This window comes from Sceloporus undulatus, chromosome 2 (genome assembly GCF_019175285.1).
Source record: "Sceloporus undulatus isolate JIND9_A2432 ecotype Alabama chromosome 2, SceUnd_v1.1, whole genome shotgun sequence".
NCBI classification, from domain to species: Eukaryota; Metazoa; Chordata; class Lepidosauria; order Squamata; family Phrynosomatidae; genus Sceloporus; species Sceloporus undulatus.
The window spans coordinates 21469525-21488888 of record NC_056523.1 but is presented as its reverse complement, the minus strand read 5'-3'; the positions used below and the strand labels follow the sequence as shown (position 1 = coordinate 21488888).

The following is a 19364-nucleotide window of genomic DNA, read 5'->3' as shown; positions in this document are numbered from 1 at the left end:
TTCTACTGCAGTAGTGCATAATCTTTACTATATAGATAAAATATTTAATTTGTTTAATTATTTATTAATGGTTCTTTTAATAATTTATAATTTAATTGTAGTTTATTATTACTGATGGGTTAGGGAGGGGTAGGGTTATAATGTTATTCTATATTACATTGTATTGATATTGTATTTTATTGGTTTATTTTAATGCAGGCCGCTTCAGACGTTCAGAGGAGCGGGATATAAATAATAATAATAATAATAATAATAATAATAATAATAATAATAATAATAATTAGATTACCACACTACTGTAGATTATGCACTGCTATAGTATATACTATATAATTATATAGTATATACTATAGCAGTGTGTAATCTATAGTAGTGTGGTAATCTATAACAGTGGCACCTAAACTGTGATTTTGGACTTTAGCTCCCAGAATCCCAGACTATTGGCCAACATGGCTGAGGCTTCTGGGAGCTGAAGTCCAAAAAACTCTTCAAGGGCACAGTTTGGGGACCACTATAATAAGAAGGCCAACAAAATGGCGGCCCAAAGGGAGGCTTCTGCCGAGGAGAGGCTCCTCCCCTTTTCTCCTCCTCCTCCCAGCTCCCTGCCAGCAGAGGGCGCTGTTGACTTCCTAGGCTAGAAACCTGGGCTCGTTCTCAGTCAGGGCTACAAAATGGCGGGGGAGGCGGGACTTCCGGTGGCGAAAGGGTCCTCTGAGCGAGGACCGACCAGAGAGAGAACTGCTGTCAGGTTTAGAACCTCAGATGGAGCGGAGACGTCGAGGAAGCCATAATGGAGGCGCTGCTGCTGCCGCCGCCGCCGCCGCCGCCGCCACTGCTGAAGGCAAGGAAGGGAAAGAAGGGGGTGGTTGGTTGTGGGGCGCTGGAGGATGGCTTATGGCTGGTGTTTGTTAGCCTGCCTGCCACGGCTGGGGCCTCTGCGTGTTAACATTAACATTTAGGTCACATCCACACTGGAGAGATAACCCGGTTTGGCACCGCTTTAAGTCTTTGTCTGGCTCAAGGCTATGGAATTCTGGGAGTTGAAGTTTGTTGTGGGCCTCAGCGCCGCTGGGTTGAGTCTAAAGACCTTTATCTAGCCCCAGAGGCCTCTTGGTAGCACTCAGGGGCAGAGCCCTGGCATTCTGGAATTGTGGGTGTTGGTTTACCATAAGGGAGAAATAACATGCAGTGTGTGTGTGTATGATTCTAACCACATTACTGCACTATGCTATAGTTTGCCAAACTATACACACACACACACACGTGTGTGTGTGTGTGTATAATATAGTTTGCCTTCAAGTCATTTCCATGTTTTCACAAATGGTTTAAAGAACCCTGCTTGAAATTGTGGTTTTCAAAACAAAACAAAGAACTGTGTCGAGGAATGTGAGTTTTATGATAAGGTGCTGAAAGACTGGAATTTGCTGCTTAACGTTACTTCACTGGAGGAATATGAATGGCTCTATTGTGATGGAATACAGTCTCTCTCTTCATGTTGCTGTGTGCCTTCAAGTCATTTCTGTATCATAGGGGTGTTTTGTTTGTTTTTTGGCAAGATTTGTTCAGAGGGGGTTTGCCATTGCTGAGGATGAGAGTCTGTGACTTGCCCAAGGTTACCCATTGGGTTTCATGGCTGAGCAGATCTTCAAACCCTGGTCTCCAGAGTTGTAATGCAATGGTATACCATACTGCTAAGGGATCTTATAGCACTTTTGAGACTGAGGGAGTGAAAGAAGTTGTAGCATAAGCTTTCATGGACTTGGTCTACTTCCTCATATGTATCTTAGAAGCATAGAGTTGGAAGACACCTCAAGGGTCATCCAGTCTGACTCCATTCTGCCATGCAGAAAGACACAATAAAAGCACCCCCTGTGACAGATGGCCATCCAGCCTCTATTTAAAGACCTCAAAAGAAGGAGACCACCAATCTCCAAGGGAGTGTCTTCCACTGTCAAACAGCTCTTACTGTTAGGAAGTTCCTCCTAAGGTTTAGGTAGAATCTCTTTTCCTGTAGTTTGAATCCATTGCTCCATGTCCTATTCTCTGGAGCAGCAGAAAACAAGCATGCTCCCTCCTCAATATGACACACCTTCAAATATTTAAGCAAGGCCATCATGTCATCCCTTAACCTTACACAGTTATAGGACTCAGAGACATAGCTGTTTTAGTCTGGAATATCTAAGTGTGAAAGTATCTTGTAGTACCTTTGAGGTTAACTGTACAAAAGAAGTTGTAGCATAAGCTTTCCTAGACAGTAGTTCTACTTCCTCATACTACTCCATGCATCTGAGGAATTAGACCAACTCTAGGAAAGCTTACACTACAGTTGCTTTTGTACAGTTACCCTCAAAGGTGCTGCAAGATCACTTGGAATTAATATATCACTGTGTTTCCACTTTTATTTATTTATTTATACCTCGTTCTTCAGCCAAAAGGCTATTCAGAGCGGCTTACAATTTGTTAATTACACATTTCCCTTTAGCTGCTGTGGCTTCCTCTTATGGCATCCTGGGCAGGGACGTAGCCAAGGGGGGATCTGTGGGGTTCGGACCTCCCCTTCCATTAGATACAATGAATGGTGCACGCTTCCACACACACCTTCATACTCAAGCCCCATTATAATGGTGACACTTAGTCTGCACCACCACCACCCTTCCCAAAATCCTGGCTACGTGCCTGTCCTGGGGCTTTGTTGTTTGGTGGCACCCTAAAGCTTTCTGGTGGTGAATTATAAACATCTCTCCCCAAATTGCAAATCCTGGGATTCCACACATTATTTTCATGGCAGTTAAAGTGGAATCACACTATACTTGTGCAGTGTTAACAAACCTCAGTACAGTACTGTATTCTATTTCTGCAGCAACTGACTAGGTGCCTATGGATAGATGATGCCCTGTAACTTGAGTGTAGTGTGACAGTTTTGTTCCTGAGGTGGAGCTGACTTTTAGACACATAAGAACAAGAACAGAATCCTTAAATTATAGCCATTGATTAAGAGTGGGAAAAGTGCAGCTGCCAAAGTGGTGTTTTAATACAATTCCTTGCAGCCCTAGCCAGCATAGCTAATGCTGAGGGATGCAGGGAGTTGCAGTCCAACAACATGGAAAGCTATACTTTGCTCATTCATGGTGAAATGGCTGTGGTCTAAATACCTCACATTATGGTTTCAGTGTCTCATGTCATACACTATCTGTCTGTTGAGAATCGTTTTACTTCATCAGATACTGTAATTCCTGGTTCTAATATTATACAGGAGGGAAATTTTTTGTCTTTATCCTCTTTTCTACACTGTGCATACCTATATATACTTAAATCATTTTGAGCCGTGTCTGTCTTCGCATATTTGTAACTTCTCTCCTTTGAACATCATGTTGTATTTTTCTGCAACATTCCAGTTCTACAGTATACTTTGTCGAACATGTGGTCTTTTAAACCAATATTTTGCATCCTGCTTCAAAAGAGCTGGCAAATGTAATATCGGAACCATTGGCAATAATCTTTGAGAACAGGAGAAGTCCCAGCAGACTGGAGGAAGGCAAAAGTTGTCCCCATCTTCAAAAAGGGGTAAAAAAGAGGATCCCAACAATGATTGTCCAGTCAGTCTGACATCAATACCAGGAAAGATTCTGGAGCAGATAATTAGATTGTCTGTGAACATCTAGAAAGCATGCCATAATCACAAAAAATCAACATGGGTTTCAGAGAAACAAGTCATGCCAGACTAATCTGATCTCTTTTTCTTATAAAATTACCAGTTTGATAGATGAAGGGAATACCGTAGATATAATATATCTTGATTTCAGTAAGGCCTTTGACAAGGTTCCCCATGACATTCTTGCAAAGAGGCTTGTAAAATATGGGCTAGACAAGGTAACAGTTACATGGATTTGAATTTGGTTGACTGGCAGAACCCAAAGGGTGCTCAACAATGGCTCCTCTACATCCTGGAGAGATCTGTCCTGGGCCCAGTGCTATTCAATATATTTATTAATGATTTGGATGACAGAATTGGGGGCATACTTATCAAATTTGCAGATGACACCAAATTAGGAGGAGTAGCTAATACTACAGAGGAAAGGATCAAATTTAAAAATGAGCTGAATAGACTAGACAGCTGGGCCAAAGCTAACAAAATTAAATTCAGTATGGAGAAATGTAAGGTACTGCACTTAGGGTGGACAAATGAAATGCACAGATATAGGATGGGGAACGCCTGGCTGAATGAGACTACATGTGAAAGGGATCTGGGAGTTCAAGTAGACGACGAGATGAACATGAGTCAACAGTGCGATGCGGCAGCTAAAAGGCCAATGCGATTTTAGGCTGCATCAATAAAAGTATAGTGTCTCAAGAGAAGTAGTAGTGCCCCTGTATTCTGCTCTGGTCAGGCCCACCTGGAATATTGTGTTCAGTTCTGGGCCCCACAATTCAGAAAGGACATTGAGAAACTAGAGCGTGTCCAAAGGAGGGCAACTAAAATGGTGAAGTGTCTGGAAACCATGTCCTATGAGGAACACCTTAGTGAGCTGGGGATGTTAAGTCTGGAGAAGAGAAGGTTAAGAGGTGATATGAGAGTCCTGTTTAAATACTTGAAGGGATGTCATATTGAGGAGGGAACAAGCTTATTTTCTGCTGCTCCAGAGAACAGGACACGGAACAATGGATGTAAACTGCAGGAAAAAAGATTCCAGCTCAACATTAGGAGGAACTTCCTGACAGTAAGGGCTGTTCAACAGTGGAACAAACTCCCTCGGAGTGTAGTGGAGTCTCCTTCCTTGAAGGTCTTTAAGCAGAGGCTGGATGGCCATCTGTCGGGGATGCTTTGCCTGAGAGTTCCTGCATGGCAGAATGGGCTTGGACTGGATTGCCCTTGCAGTCTCTTCCAACTCTATGATTGTAACTGGTTACATTTTGGTTCCATTTCAGGCAGTGAGGGATAGGGCATATAATGAGTGGGTGCCATGCTTCTTAATTTTTATTATTTTTAATTGATGTGTTTCGTAAGTTGTTTGTGTTCAGTTATGTTTTTAATAGTTTTTAAAATGTTTTAATAAGATTTTAAGTTTTTAATTATACTTGTTTTATTAAAACTCTATGATTCTGTGTTTCTATTCTATTCTAGTTCTTGCAAGGGGATGAGGATATGAATCAGACCAAATACTAATTCATTAATTCTGTTTGTCTTCACAGATGATGGGATGCCCACCAAGACTGGGGGTCTGATGTGTGTAAAAGAAGAGCCAGAGCATGTAGAAATGAATATGGTGTTAATAGGAGGATCGAAAGAGTCAGTTTCCCAAAGCCCCAAACAGAAAAGAGAGCGTGAGAATCAGGATTCACAGGAGATGCAAGACCAAACTGCTTCTGATGACATGCTAAGCAGAGCCACAGGATGCCAAGAGTCAGGTTTAAACAATGTTGACCAAATTGTTATCCAGCAGTTGATCCATATTGGAAAAAGTAAGATCTCATGTCGCAAGCAGGAGGACAGCTTCCGTCAGCGCGCTGGCCTTAGTAAATCTCAGGTTGTCCATTTTGGGGAGAAACCATACCTGTGTATCATCTGTGAGAAAACCTTCCGCAACCACTCAGGACTTATGGTACATCAAAGAATCCACACAGGAGAGAAGCCATATAAATGCCCTGATTGCGAGAAGAGCTTCAACCAGCGATCACACCTGACATCTCACCGTGGGACCCACACAGGAGAGAAACCCTTTAAGTGCTTTGACTGTGGGAAAAGTTTCAGTTACAACTCAGGGCTGATAATACATCAACGAATTCATACAGGTGAGAAACCATACAAATGCTGTGACTGTGAGAAAAGCTTCAGTCAGAAATCCCACCTGCTTTCTCATCAGAGGACCCACGTGGGAGAGAAATCCTTTAAATGCCTCGACTGTGGGAAAAGCTTCAGTTACAACTCTGGCCTTGTTATACATCAGCGAATTCACACAGGAGAGAAGCCCTATAAATGCTCCGATTGTGGGAAGAGCTTCAATCAGCGGTCACACCTTATTTCACACCAAGGTACTCACACAGGAAGGAAACCGTATATGTGTAAGGACTGCGGGAAGAGCTTTAGCTTTAACTCTGGTCTTGTGATCCACCAACGGCTTCATACAGGAGAGAAACCTTATAAATGTTCCAACTGTGGGAAAAGTTTCAGCCAGAAGTCACACCTCATTTCACACCAGAGAGTGCATAGTGGGTAACAATCCTGACTCATTGAGGTTAACTTTATATAAGAGACTAATTTCTGTTGACATAAGCAGAAGCCATGGATATATTGTTCTCTAGTTATTAACTTGTGGATAGCAGCACATCACCAATCTTTCCCAACCAGTGTTTATCAAGGCAGTGCACTTGTTTTAGAATTTTAAAAGCAAGTTTACATGTGTGTCTTTGACATTTGGTGAATTGTAACAAAGAGAATGGCTGTACATTCCAGCCCCACCACACCCAAAAGTAGATTCAGGCAAAAAGAGGGATGCATGTACAAACACTCATAATGCAAAAATACCAGCAGAGAAGTTGAGTAATTTTTATTTTTATGAGGGTGAAGAAACACCCTTGCACTTCAATGTATCTGTTTTTATTCATTTATCTTAATGAAGTTATGTACCACCTATTTAAAACAGCATCTCAAAGGGGTGCTCAATTTAAAAAAAAACATTTAAAATATAACTAAAACAAACATGAAATAAACATCTATTAAAATGTAAATAAACTTTAAAACTTAATGCTAATGAATGGACTGTAACTTCACTGGCTGTGCTGGCTAAGATGATTGGGAGTTGCAGTCCATTAACATAGAGAGGACTGTATGATTCCCACCCCAATCTAGAGCCTCCAGATTCGATTGCTGCAATATATTCTGTATGGGACTGCCCTTGAAGAGCATTCAGACATTTCAGCTGCTGAGGTTGTGTTTGGTACCACCTTTTAAAAATCTAGGTTTTTTTTAATTTGCATTTGTTGCCAGTTTGCTTCTGAGCATTATTCAAAGTACTGGTTATTACCTAAAGAATCATGGTACTTGAAATATTATTTGATCAGAGCTGTCCTTTGCAATCATCTGGAGAGGCCCTGATTTATATCCTGTTGCCATGACCCAGGACAGGGTCTTTTCATTTGTGGCACCCATGTTTTGACATTTACCCATTTCCTGGGGTAACCTCTTCTTTGCTGGGTGTTTTGACAATTTGTGTGAAGAAAATTGTATAAATAATATTAATAATAATTACCACCTCTTTGATTTGGTTTAGGCCTTCCCTCTACTCTACAACCCTCTCTCCTGATTTCTAATTTAGAAAAAACCCCACCTGGTTTCTGTTTTTCAGTCCAAACTTTATTTGGTTTAATCTGGTTTTAGTCATGTTTAGAGTAAACTCACTGAAATTAGTGGGACATCAGTTGGTAGGTATGGTTTAACTGTAACCAAGCCTGGACCTAACTTGTCATTTTGTGGCTTGTATGTTGTGTTAACAGATGTAAACTGCTCCAACAGGCCTATAAGGGGCTGGAAGGCAGGATATAAACATTTTAATTATTCAATTTGTGATTTCTTATTATTTTAAACTCAATCACACCACTGAGAACAATGTAACTGAAAACAACACTCATATTCTGAATGTTGCTGTTTATGTTACTATATATTACAGTACCGTATTCCCTAAAATGGATTGTGATAATAATTATTAGTCTCATTGTATTTCTGTACTGTTATGTGTTGACAATTCTTGTAATAATAGACATGCCTGCTTGCAATAAATGGAGTGTGCAATGACCAGTGAGGATTTTGAAATGCTAATTCTGATACCTGTTGTAGGTAAAGTAAAGGTTTTCCCTTGACATGAATTTCTAGTTGTAACCAACTGTAGGGAGCAGTGCTCATCTCTGTTAACAAGCTGAGGGAGCCAGTGTTGGCCGAAGACTACCCCGGTGGTCAGGTGGCCATCATGACTGAACTAAACACTAGCGTTTTTACTCCCTCTACCACCACCTGGCAAATCTGCATGACTGTGAATGAACCTCCTCAAATCAAAAAGGCAGTCCCCTCATGGGTTCTATTAGTCTTTTCTGATAGAAACAGCTCACATACTCCAATGCAAGATAGCAGTACCAAATTGTTATGTGATGTCAGCTCTAAATCTGGAGTTCGTTCTGTGTAACTGATGGAACAAGGTTAGCTGTTAACCTGATCAATATTACTGCAATGAGAGAGAGTGCCAGTTCATAGACAAATCCTAGGTACCACCCACCCTTGATTTTTTTTCAATTTTCCATTTTGACTTAAAAACTCAAAATACTTTCCAAGCATTCAAGGGGATGTGAGGGAAAACCATGTTTTGCTTCATTCTAGGGACCTATATGGCTATCCAAAGGTTGTTGACTTACAACTCCCAGAATTCCTCACCATCAACAATGCTGACTGGAGCTGCTGAGTTTTGTAGTATTAACCTTTGGGGGTCTGTATGATTCCCTCATCTGATGCAGGGTTGCCAGCTCTAAAGCTGTTTCTTTAAGGGCAATTTGAACAGTACTAGTATTACTTGGCAGGCTACTTTACAGGTTCCCCATGATGGTCTTGCAAATAAGCTAGTAAAATATGGCCTAGACAGTGCTAATGTTAGTGGATTTGTAACTGGCTCACTGACTGAATCCAAAGGGTGATCAGCAATGGCTTCTCTTCAACCTGGAGAGAGGTGATTTGTGGGGTGCTACAGAGATTTGTACTGGACCCTGTGCTGTTCAACATCTTTATCAGTTACTTGAAGGAAGGAATAGTGAGCGTGCTGATTAAATTTGAAGAGAATACCAAACTGGGAGGGGTTAATTCCCCAAAAGACATGATTATAATTCAAAATGACTGTGACAGATCAGAGGGCTGGGTTAAAGCTAGCAAGATGAATTTCAACAAGGAGAAATGTAAGGTCCTACACCTAGGCAGAAAAAATGAAATGCACAGATACAGGATGGAGGACACCTGGCCAGACAACAGTTCATGTAAAAGTGATCTAGAAGTCCTAGTAGACTACAAGCTGGACATGAGTCAAGAGTGTAATGTGGCAGCCAAGAAAGCCAACACGATTCTTGGTTGCATCAACAGGAGTATAGTGTGTAAATCAAGGGAACTACTAGTACCACTGTATTCTGCCTTGATCAGGCCTCACCTGAAATACTGTGTCCATTTCTGGGCACCTCAGTTCAAGAAGGATGTGACCAAAATGATGAAAGTGCCCTTCTGATCCAGAGGATCAACACGACCATGAATAGCGATGGAAAAGTGGCTCCTGAGACCACCCAGGTGCAGCCCAGCATTGTTGGTGTGGTGGCTGGCAACACAACTGAAAAGCCAGGCCACAGTGATCTGAGTCACAGCACCAAAATATGTCCAGAAACTCTCGGTTTTGTCCAACTAAGCTAAAAAGCAAGATGAGTTGGGTATTTGGAGTAAAAAAAAGCAGCTTTATTCTACTGCACAGAGAAAAGGTTGCCAAGCACCACAGGATGCAAAAAGAAGTAGCACCAGATTCAGAGTGGTTACGTTTTACACCTTTACTGCTAACACATTCATTAGCCACTTCCATATATGGTAGCACCACACTATACTGCAGGTCATTGTGGACATGATCTCCTCTTGCAGACCACTCATGTGGCCAATATACATTCCAAGCAAACTTTGGCCAAAGGTTAAATCAATAATGTATATGTGTCTGAAGACACACTGTGAAGCATAATGTGTGTGTGCGCGCTATCTTTTTAGAGCTGAATTTCTACTCATCAGAATCAATGGATTTAGGCTGGGCCAGTTCTAGACGTTATTCTGCCCGAGGGAGAGCAGCAAATGGCATTCATGCCCCATCCCTAAAATTAGGGGTGTAGCTATAGGAGGAATAAAATTAGGACACTCTCGATCCCATTAAATTTTTTTCCAGTCTACAAATTTCTAGATCAAGGAAAGTAATAGTGCCACTCTATTCTGCTTTGGTCAGACCTCACCTGGAATATTGTGTCCAGATCAGGGCACCACAATTCAAAAAGGATGTGGAGAAACTGGAGTGTGTCCAAAGGAGGGCAACTAAGATGGTGAAGGGTCTGGAAATCATGTCCTATGAGGAACAACTTAGGGAGCTGGATATGTTTAGCCTGGAGAAGAGAAGGCTAAGAGGTGATATGATAGCCCTGTTTAAATATTTGAAGAGATGTCATATTGAGGAGGGAGCAAGCTTGTTTTCTGCTGCTCCAGAGACTAGAACCCGGAGCAATGGATGCAAGCTCCAGGAAAAGAGATTCCACCTCAACATTAGGAGGAACTTCCTGACAGTAAGGGCTGTTTGACAGTGGAACACACTCCCTCAGAGTGTGGTGAAGTTGCCTTTGGAGGTCTTTAAGCAGAGGCTAGATGGCCATCTGTTGGGGATGCTTTGATTGAGAGTTTCTGCATGGCAGAATGGGGTTGGACTGGATGGCCCTTGTGGTCTCTTCCAACTCTATGATTCTAGCATTGAAGTAATTTAAAATTTCAGTTGCGCGTGTTGAAGTAGAGTTTAGGCATCCAAAGAGACAGGTAAAGCTATTGAGAGAATACAAACAGAACAGATATGTCTGATATGAACAATTTTCAATATCTCACTCTCTGCAATGCTAGAAATTTGGAAACTAAAGGAAAAATTAATGGAGTGTGGGCAGAATTCACATGGGGAGGCAGTGTCCTCATCCTCTCCCCCACATTCAGCTGGGGACTAACATGGCTTATTTATGCCTTTTAATTGTATCCCTACAATGTAGTTGTCTTTGTGCACGTTCCCACTATGATTTAAAGTGAATTGCTGATCAGGTTATATGACCATAATTCCCATTTGAAACCAGTTCCAATCCTACTTTGATTGATTTCTGTCACAATAAAGCAAGGCAAACCAAAAAACCCAGTTTTTCCAGACACTAGTATCCTAGTGGTTCTTTTGAAAAGAATCGATTCCGAAGTGTATTTCACAAGTGGGAACGGCGGATCTGAATCACATCATTCTGGAGGGGAGGGACTACTGGCAGAGGGGTGTTTACCATCCCTCCTCAGTTTCTGGTAGATGCACCAATCCCTCCTTCCCTCAGCACTGCCTTTGTGCTTGTGGTGTGATCTATGGGAGCATGATTTTTAAAAAATACAATTGAAAGAAGATTCAATTAATTGATTTTGCAACGACTTACAATCAGTGAGGCAATGAATGAAAAATGAATATTTTTTAAAAATAGGAATGTAGTGTTGTTGTTTTTTAACGTCACTTGGCTTAAACTAATCAGCCCTGCCTTCAACTACTCAATGACAGGCAGACCTTCAACAGGTGAAGCTTCCAGCTCCCTCTGTCACTTGCTCCACTTCCATTCCACTATAGGCATCATACTTGTTTAAACAGATGGTTTTACCACCATTTTCTGACAGGACTCCCATAGCATTTCACACAGGAGAGGGCAATGCATGTCCTTCCAGCTAATGTTGGACTGCAACTCCCATAACCCTTTACAATTAGCTGAGCATGATGGGAGCTGCAGTTTGACAACAGGTGGAAGGCTAGAGGAGTGCATGGCTAGATTTTAGGAGCTGAAGTGGGTCTATTTTTATGCTGAGAAACAGATGCACCTGTTGAATGTCTGTCAAAGAAATGTTAGAAGTGTAGCTATATATGAATTAGGCCTAGAAAAAAAAACCTTTGTACTAAATCCAGACTAAAGTTAAAGGCTGGGTCTGTTTTATTATTTAGTCTGCATTCCTGAAAGGGAAAATGTCTGTTAACAAAGATGTTATTCCAGAATTATCCACATAAGCTTTATTTTTTCAGAAGGGCAACCATGTTTATCTCTTGCAGGAAAAACTGTAGAGCTCTTTGGCATCATTAAAAATAAACAAACCTACATTTTATTATAGTGCAAAGTTTTATGTTACATGGAAGAGTATTGCAATAGGAATATGTTTAGTGAAATGATATGAAGATATGGAGAATTTGCTGCTCTGCTTTCCAAAAGGCTCCCCCCCCCCCGCATTGACTTCAGCACTCTGGAAGTTTCAGAGCAAAGGTGGGAATTATGCACCTCTTTGCATGTTGTAAGATTGCAACATGCAAATCCCATCAGCAGTTAGTGGTGAGGAATGCTGAGAGATACAATTGACCAGCCTAGAATTCCCATCCCAATATAGAGCAAAGCTGGTCCATAAGAACACAAGAGAGTCTTGGTTCTGTGTAGGCAAGGAAAGGACCTGGGTTCAAGCCCTAGCTTCTCTCAATGAGATTGAGATAGACCCTTGTCTGAATCTCTGAAGAGATGTTGTCAGTCTGTGTAGGCCAGCAGTAGGGAACATATGAGGCTCCCATCCTGCTCTTGCTGCTTACCACATATACTCTACTATAAGTTAACCTCATGTATAAGTCGAGGTCAGGTTTTGGGGCCAAAATTATGGATTTTGCCATGACCTGTGGATAGGTCAAGGATAAAACTTGGAAGCTCCTTCAGTGTGTGTATGTGTGCACATGGAAAGAGAGATTCTCATTGCGGCTTTTCTTCATTGTTTCAGCTTTCGTTTCAGCCAGATGCAACGGTGGAATTCACACCGCATGGGGAAATCTGAAAGAGTGCTATCATGTTTCCATAGGTTGACCTGGGATTTTGGGGTCAATTTTTGGGCATAAACTTTTAGACTAATAGATGAGTATACAAGGTAGCCAATGTTGGGATGGAACCATCTAACAAATAGTGCATGAAAGAGGTAGCGAGTTCAAAGGTCTGAGTAGGAGCAAAGAGATGTAATATATGCATGTATGTGCATATGCACGTGAGAGAAAGCACCATTTTTGTCATGGTTAGCATTTGATAAAAGTTACAGTCCACCCACTCCATACGCGCTGCAATAGAATGAATGGGGTGTGCGCCTGTGGTGTGCATGCACCACCGCGAGCACAGCCCCTATTCTATTGAATGGGGCTTGTGCTTTTGCAGAATTTGCCTTGTGCGGGGGGGGGGGGGGTCCGGAATGGATCCCCCATGTAAGGAGAGGCTCCAGTGTATTTTGTTACACTGCAATTCCTCGAACTGGCAGTTCTGGCTGGAAAATTCTGGGAGTTGTAATCCAAAGAATAATTTTCCTGAGTCCCAATCATGACCAGAAGCCACTGGCACCTTCTCCATGAATTTAGTCTAATCCCCTTTTAAAGCCATCTGGGCAGATAATCTTCCTTGTATCTTCTGGCAGCAAAATCCACAAACTCTTGGATCTGCTGTGTCTTAGAAGTAGTTCAGGAGGGTTGAAAAGAACCTGGGCTCCATTAGAATCAAGATGGAATTAAAAATGTGCCCTCCGTTTGTGTGGAGATGACAGCAGGCAGAGACTGGAACAGCAGTCACAGGATGGCACCAATCTGGAGCAGTAACCATTAAAGTGTACATATGGTGAGTAAGTACTTGCTAATCCATCAGCGTTTGAGAGACATCAAAAATTCCACATAGTTGAGAAGCCCATTGAATGCTCAGAATGTGGGAAAAGCTTTATGAAGAGCAACCACCTTGTTCAGCATCGGAAAATCCACACAAGAGAGAAACCCTATAAATGTTCAGACTGTGGGAAAGATTTCACAGATTTTACACTTCATTCACCGCTGGAGAACCCATATGGAGAAGAAACCCTAAAGCTGTGGGAAATGTTTCAGTTTCAAGTACGCTCTAATACGCCATCACCACATTCTCACAGGAGAGAAGCCGTGTGAATGCCCTGAGTGTGGGAAAAGCTTCAATATTAGTTTCCACCTGGTCAGGCGCCAGAAAATGTACCTCAAAGAGGCAGCATTTCAAGCCACAGAAGGCTTTGAGGGCAGTTTTGCACTTCTTAGACACGGCCACAAGAGCACAGGGCCATATGCTTGCAAGGAATGTGGAAGGAGTTTTTTCCAGAGTGGCCTTCTTGTGCAACACCAGAGGATCCACAAAGGGGAGAGGCCTTATCTATGTAACAAATGAGGGAAGAGTTTTGGCCACAAACCAAGCACACGTGGCATGAGGCAGGACATGAGAAAATGCCTTCTAAAGTGCTGATTCCTTTGTGTTCAGAGAGAAGCTGGCTCTAATAATGAATTCCTGAGGATGCTTCCCACAGAAAGAAAGGACCAATTAATGCACTTTGAGGGGGAAAATATTTGTCTATAAACCCATCATTCTGCAATCAGAATAAATAACATAATCTAGGATTATTTTTCAGAAGTACAGTACAATAAATTTACATGACTTGTTCTTTGTGCATGTGTTTGTTGCTGATGGTTATTCCAGAGGACTTATGCTGTGATCCTACATTGCTTTAACGTAGTACAAATATCTATCAGCTGAAATATGTTACCCAACCCCTATAATGAATATCAATGTAGCAGAACATATGTAGATAAGTGGTCAGTGTTCATAGATGACAACCCAGTGTGCAGTTGCAATACACAATATGAAAAGGCACTGCATAGACGCATCCAGAAGTCACCTACCTGAATCCTGTTGCGTTAGTTTCACCTAGAGTACATACATTCGTTTTTTGTTTCTATATGCAACATCCTAGTAGTCAACTTTACATCCAGGGGCTGTTGAAAACAGTAATTTAATGACTGAAACAGGGTTTTTAGAATAAAGTTGGAGCTCAGACCAAAAAGACAAGCAAGCACATTAAACTTCCGACCTCTTTCTTCTTGTTGTATTAGACCTTGAGGTCACAGCCCTATATTTGTTTGCTTTGGAATAGGGCCTGCTGAAACCAATGGGGATTGTTGCTGAGTAGAAATGTATAAGTATAGTTTTAAAAATGGGCTCATGACTGTAGTGCTTGAACTCCAAATTTTAGAAACTTTCAGATACAAGAATGAAAGCCATCTCAAATCGAAATACCGTATATACTCGACTATAAGTGGACCTCATGTATATGTCAAGGGCAAGTTTAGGGGCTGAAATTATGGATTTTGATGACTCATGGATAAGACAAGGGTAAAACTTAGTGGAACATAGCAAAGGATCTAAAGGATGAAGCAAAGCAAAACAATGTCAAAGAACTTACAAAATTCCAGCAGACATAACTCTTTGTGCTCACTGTTAAGGCTGGATGGATGAGAGGATAGAAGGGGTCAGTGCTTCCAGGACAGATTATACTGGTTCTTTCTTTTAAATAAGAGTTAAGATACAGTACTTACATTGACCCATAGATCAGTCGCCTCAGGTTTTTGGGGTCAATTTTTTGACCTAAATTTCTAGACTTATTCATGAATATATACAGTATATCCCTGTTTGTAGATGAGAGACTAAAGCAGTGAGGCTGCTATTCTTCCAGGCTTCTTTGCCCCTTTTTGGCCAAGCACTTTGTCTGGCTGAGTTAAAGAACTGCCTCATGCAGTCAATATTGGATTTAAGGCCTTGGCTGTGATGTTAACAAAACCAGGTTTGGATGCCACTTGGCCTTAGGATATTAAAAGAATTTCTAAGAGGTAACACTATTCCCCCCCCCCCATGTCTTGGCTTACCAAAACCTGCCAATTACTGACTTCGTAGAAATAATTAATTACTTTCTTCAGATTTTCAGCTCAATTCATATTAGGAGGGGAAAGAAAGGCTTTTCCTTGGCCTAAAATACCCCAGAGTCCTTAAAAGATGGTGAAATTGCCCCACACACTCCCTAAAAGGCATTTGGGGACAGAAACATTCACACTGAACGTTAAAAGTTGTTTTTGCAGAAGGTATGGCCCTGGCTCTGAGGTCTCCTAGGCCTCCTAGCCCCCCAACAGTTATTCAACAGTTATTCAACAGTTGGGCAAAATGTGGGAAGACCTGGGAAATATTTCAGTACCTTATTCAGATTAGCTCACATGTCCTCTGGAACGTCAGCAGCTTCTCAGCATGTTCCCGCTCTTCATGCGACTGTGACCAGAAGAATTTGGCAATGTGTTGAAGGGCAACATCATCTTGAAAACTAATAGGCAATGAGATCAGATGATGTGATCCTCTGAGGTCTCCTGGGTCCTCTAGCCCCCAACTTTATTCTACCTTTGATCTAGGGCAGTGTTGGGCAACATGTGGCCCTCCAGATGTTGCTACTGGACTGCATTCTTCATCAGCATAGCCAGTGTTGAAGAATGCTGGGAGTTACATGCCAGCAACATCTGGAAGACTGCCCTTTGTCCATCTTAATCTAGAGATTAAACTCTACCATGTAATTGGATTGGACAAAGACGTTTCATCACCCTCCATGTGTTAATTAATCTTCTTATCAGTGCCAATATATCCTTGGCATCTTTGGAAGACTGCTGGGTGAAAGACTGTAGTTATGATAAGCATCAGCGTTTGCACCTTCTGCATTTCTGTTCACCCCCCCCTCCAAACACACACACACCAGTATGTCTAAACATCTGTCAACTGAGGCTCCACTCTGTGCATCAAATGAAGTGCGCTGTAAACCACAAAATCTTTCGCCAAATAATACTAGACAGGTATTAACAAGCTTTAGTTTGCATACAATTCAAAGGTATAAAGGTGCCTCTAGATTTTGTTTTTTTTTTTCTTCCCCTAAATAAAAATTGCAGCCCCAACCCTCCATCAGGGGCAGAAAAACAAAGATAGTATTTTCAAATGTTAATGCCCTCATCCTGCTCAGCCTTGAGCAGAAGAAATGCTAGCCATTTTAGAGTGCAGTGCCAGAGGAAGGCCAAAAAGCAACACTGAACCTGTTATGAAGGGCACTTTGCCCACTCCTGATCAAGGGGTTTCTCTTTCTACACATTCCCCTCCCAGTCTGGCATGTGGACAAATATCTGCCAACTGAGGTAACATGCCAGGCATCTGATGAAGTAAGGGAGCAATCCACAAAAGCTTAGCCCAAATAAAAGTTACTATGCCACTAAACTCTTTGTGTTATTTTTGTGTTGACCATATTAAGATGGCATCTGCCATCAACCCCCACTCCAGGCATTTTATAAGTCTTGAAATAGACACACTGACACCACAACCTTATTGAGAAAGTAGTTGCTATTGTCTTTATTGTTCTTACAAAATGGGACTGGTTTTGAGCAACGGAGGAACAGGTCTTTATCCCCCTACTTATGACACTGGAAGTATGTCTTCTGTAGTATGTAGATTGAGTCACTTACTTGAAAACAACCACCTCAAAACAAAACCCCATACTATACCATCAATCAGAGCAGCCAATGCCTTACTCTATACTTGGTCTGGTCTAGGATCCACAGGTATTAACAACCAAGATGTTAACTATTAAATTGTTGCAGTGGGGGGACACACCATATTTCACACAAAGTTTTTCTGATAAAACTTTATTCACATTTTATAAAGAACCCTAGAGAGCAAGTCTCATTTTGTATTCAATCAAAACCTAAGTTGGTTTAACATATTTGTAAGAGCCAAGTTCTGTCAGTACTGATCTAAATCCACTGGGCATGAAAAACAATTGCTTCCTGGATAAGGTCCAATGTCGATGTGCCAGTAGACAACCCCCATCCTTTCCATTCTCTATCCTTTTTGCAATACACAGTGGCAAAGTATAAAGATGGTGAAATACTGACTCAATTAATATTATGAACCCCCTCCCCCCCATGAAACCCTTTGCATACAACATAATATGCCCTGCCAGGATACTGAAGATTAAAATCATGTTAGCTGGATGTCATTTGATAGCACCTGCTTGCTCAGGGGTAGGAATCATGCATTCCTCTTCATGCTGGCTAGGGTTGCTGGGGGATGCCATCCAGCAACATCGGTGAGGCCACATGATTTCCCACCCGTGTTAGCCATTGGGTTCAATTGTCAAGAGGCCACAGAATGTTTGCAAACATTCTGGCTACATGGCATGAAGAGATGTGCAATAAAACAAACCAAGCAAATTCAGTGCAGGAAGTGAGAGGTCCATAGAAAACGTGACATAGAGACCACAGAAGACAAAGGTGACAGAAGCAGTCACAGGGCTGAAAGAGGTGGAAATTAGACAACTGCAGGGCTTGGAAAGTTACAGTGAATATGTTTGTAGCTATAGTCCCAAGGTCCCTAAATAATTAGTTACTAAAACAATTACAATTAAAAATTAATGATTTCCTGCTTTGAAAAAGTAATAAAAACAGTTACATTTCACGGACGTTAAAAACATCTGGATGCTACAAAACTGCTGGCTTTTCGTACAAAATACTCACCTTCTGATGACCTCATTATTGCTTCTATTCCTAATAAGCCTAAGGAAACAGTGGAGGCACAGCACAAGTCAGCCCTTGTGGTATAACTCCTCCACTATTTGTGAAGTTGTGCCTTTGTAACTATATGCTGCAAAAATAACACAATTATCCTTCATTAAGTTACAACTGTAATATATTGGGGAAATAGAATTGTTGAGGGGAAAGACATTAATGTTTAGGAATGTGTTATTTTTATACTTCCAAGCTCTGGCCAGTAGGTAAAGTCTTAGCAAGTGAAGAAAAGGATGGGTTTGGGAAGCAGAAGACTGAAGAAAGGATCCGTGAGACAAGGGTCATGGAGAAAAGAGTTAAGAAGAACAATAACTTAGCATTATTCATTGGAAGAGATGCTGTGAAGAGATAATGGAAAAGGCAAGAAAGCTTTGGTAGATTGCAGACTGTGGCAGTATCAGGAAAAGGACAGAAGAGTCCAGTTTACATACTGAAGTGACCTCTCAGGCGCCTTGGTGGGCCCAAATGTCTCCCGTGTACTAAGCAAAAAGGTTCGGAGTAAACCATGTACAAAAAGGACAGTAAGATGCTCTTCCCTACGACCATCTACAAGGCAAAACAAATAATGCTATGAAGAGTATACAAACCAGGCCATGGCACATAGCATGCCATCTGCACCTGATTGGAATGCTGACCCTTCCGGACATTTTAGTTTGTCTGTTGTTGTTGTGTGCCTTCAAGTTGTTTCCAACTTGTGGTGACCCTAAGGGAAACCTATTATGGTTTTTTTTTGCCACTACCATCCCCTGATTCTGAGAGAGTGTGATTTGTCCAAGGTCACCCAGTGGGCTTCATGGCCAAGTGGGAATTGACCTTTTAAGGCCAAGACATTTTACTGCCTGAGGCAAAAGACAAAACCCCACTGCCATTCCATGTGTGCAGTATACTTGGGCACCATACCAGTATGGCATCCTCCACCACACTTGAGACCAGTTGAGGGGATGTAGGGTAGGCCATCTGGCACACACTTAAGGCCCCTCAACACTCCTTCATCCTCTGCTGCTTGAGATGGCCACCTCATTCTGTTTCATGGCAGGGTCATGATTGGTACCCTCCATATGGGTACCACCATCTTGACATAAGTGATGCGTAGCATATACACGTTGC

At 41.7% G+C, this 19364-nt stretch overlaps 1 protein-coding gene across 1 annotated transcript; it reads left to right on the top strand.

Annotated features, from left to right (window-relative positions):
* Positions 1–674: 674 nt before the first annotated feature.
* Positions 675–7792, top strand: LOC121924001 (zinc finger protein 239-like). Its single transcript, XM_042455041.1, has 2 exons — positions 675–841; positions 5191–7792. The coding sequence occupies exons 1-2, from the start codon at positions 763–765 to the stop codon at positions 6213–6215; spliced, it is 1104 nt and encodes a 367-aa protein (XP_042310975.1). The 5' UTR covers positions 675–762; the 3' UTR covers positions 6216–7792.
* The last annotated feature ends 11572 nt before the right edge of the window (positions 7793–19364 follow it).

What these genes read in the sequence shown, in the direction of transcription:
- LOC121924001 (XM_042455041.1), top strand. Translation starts at nt 763, where the DNA reads ATGGAGCGGAGACGTCGAGGAAGCCATAATGGAGGCGCTGCTGCTGCC. An exon ending in CGCCGCCGCCACTGCTGAAG is followed by an intron (nt 842 to 5,190) that starts GCAAGGAAGGGA and finishes TTGTCTTCACAG; the next exon opens with ATGATGGGATGCCCACCAAG.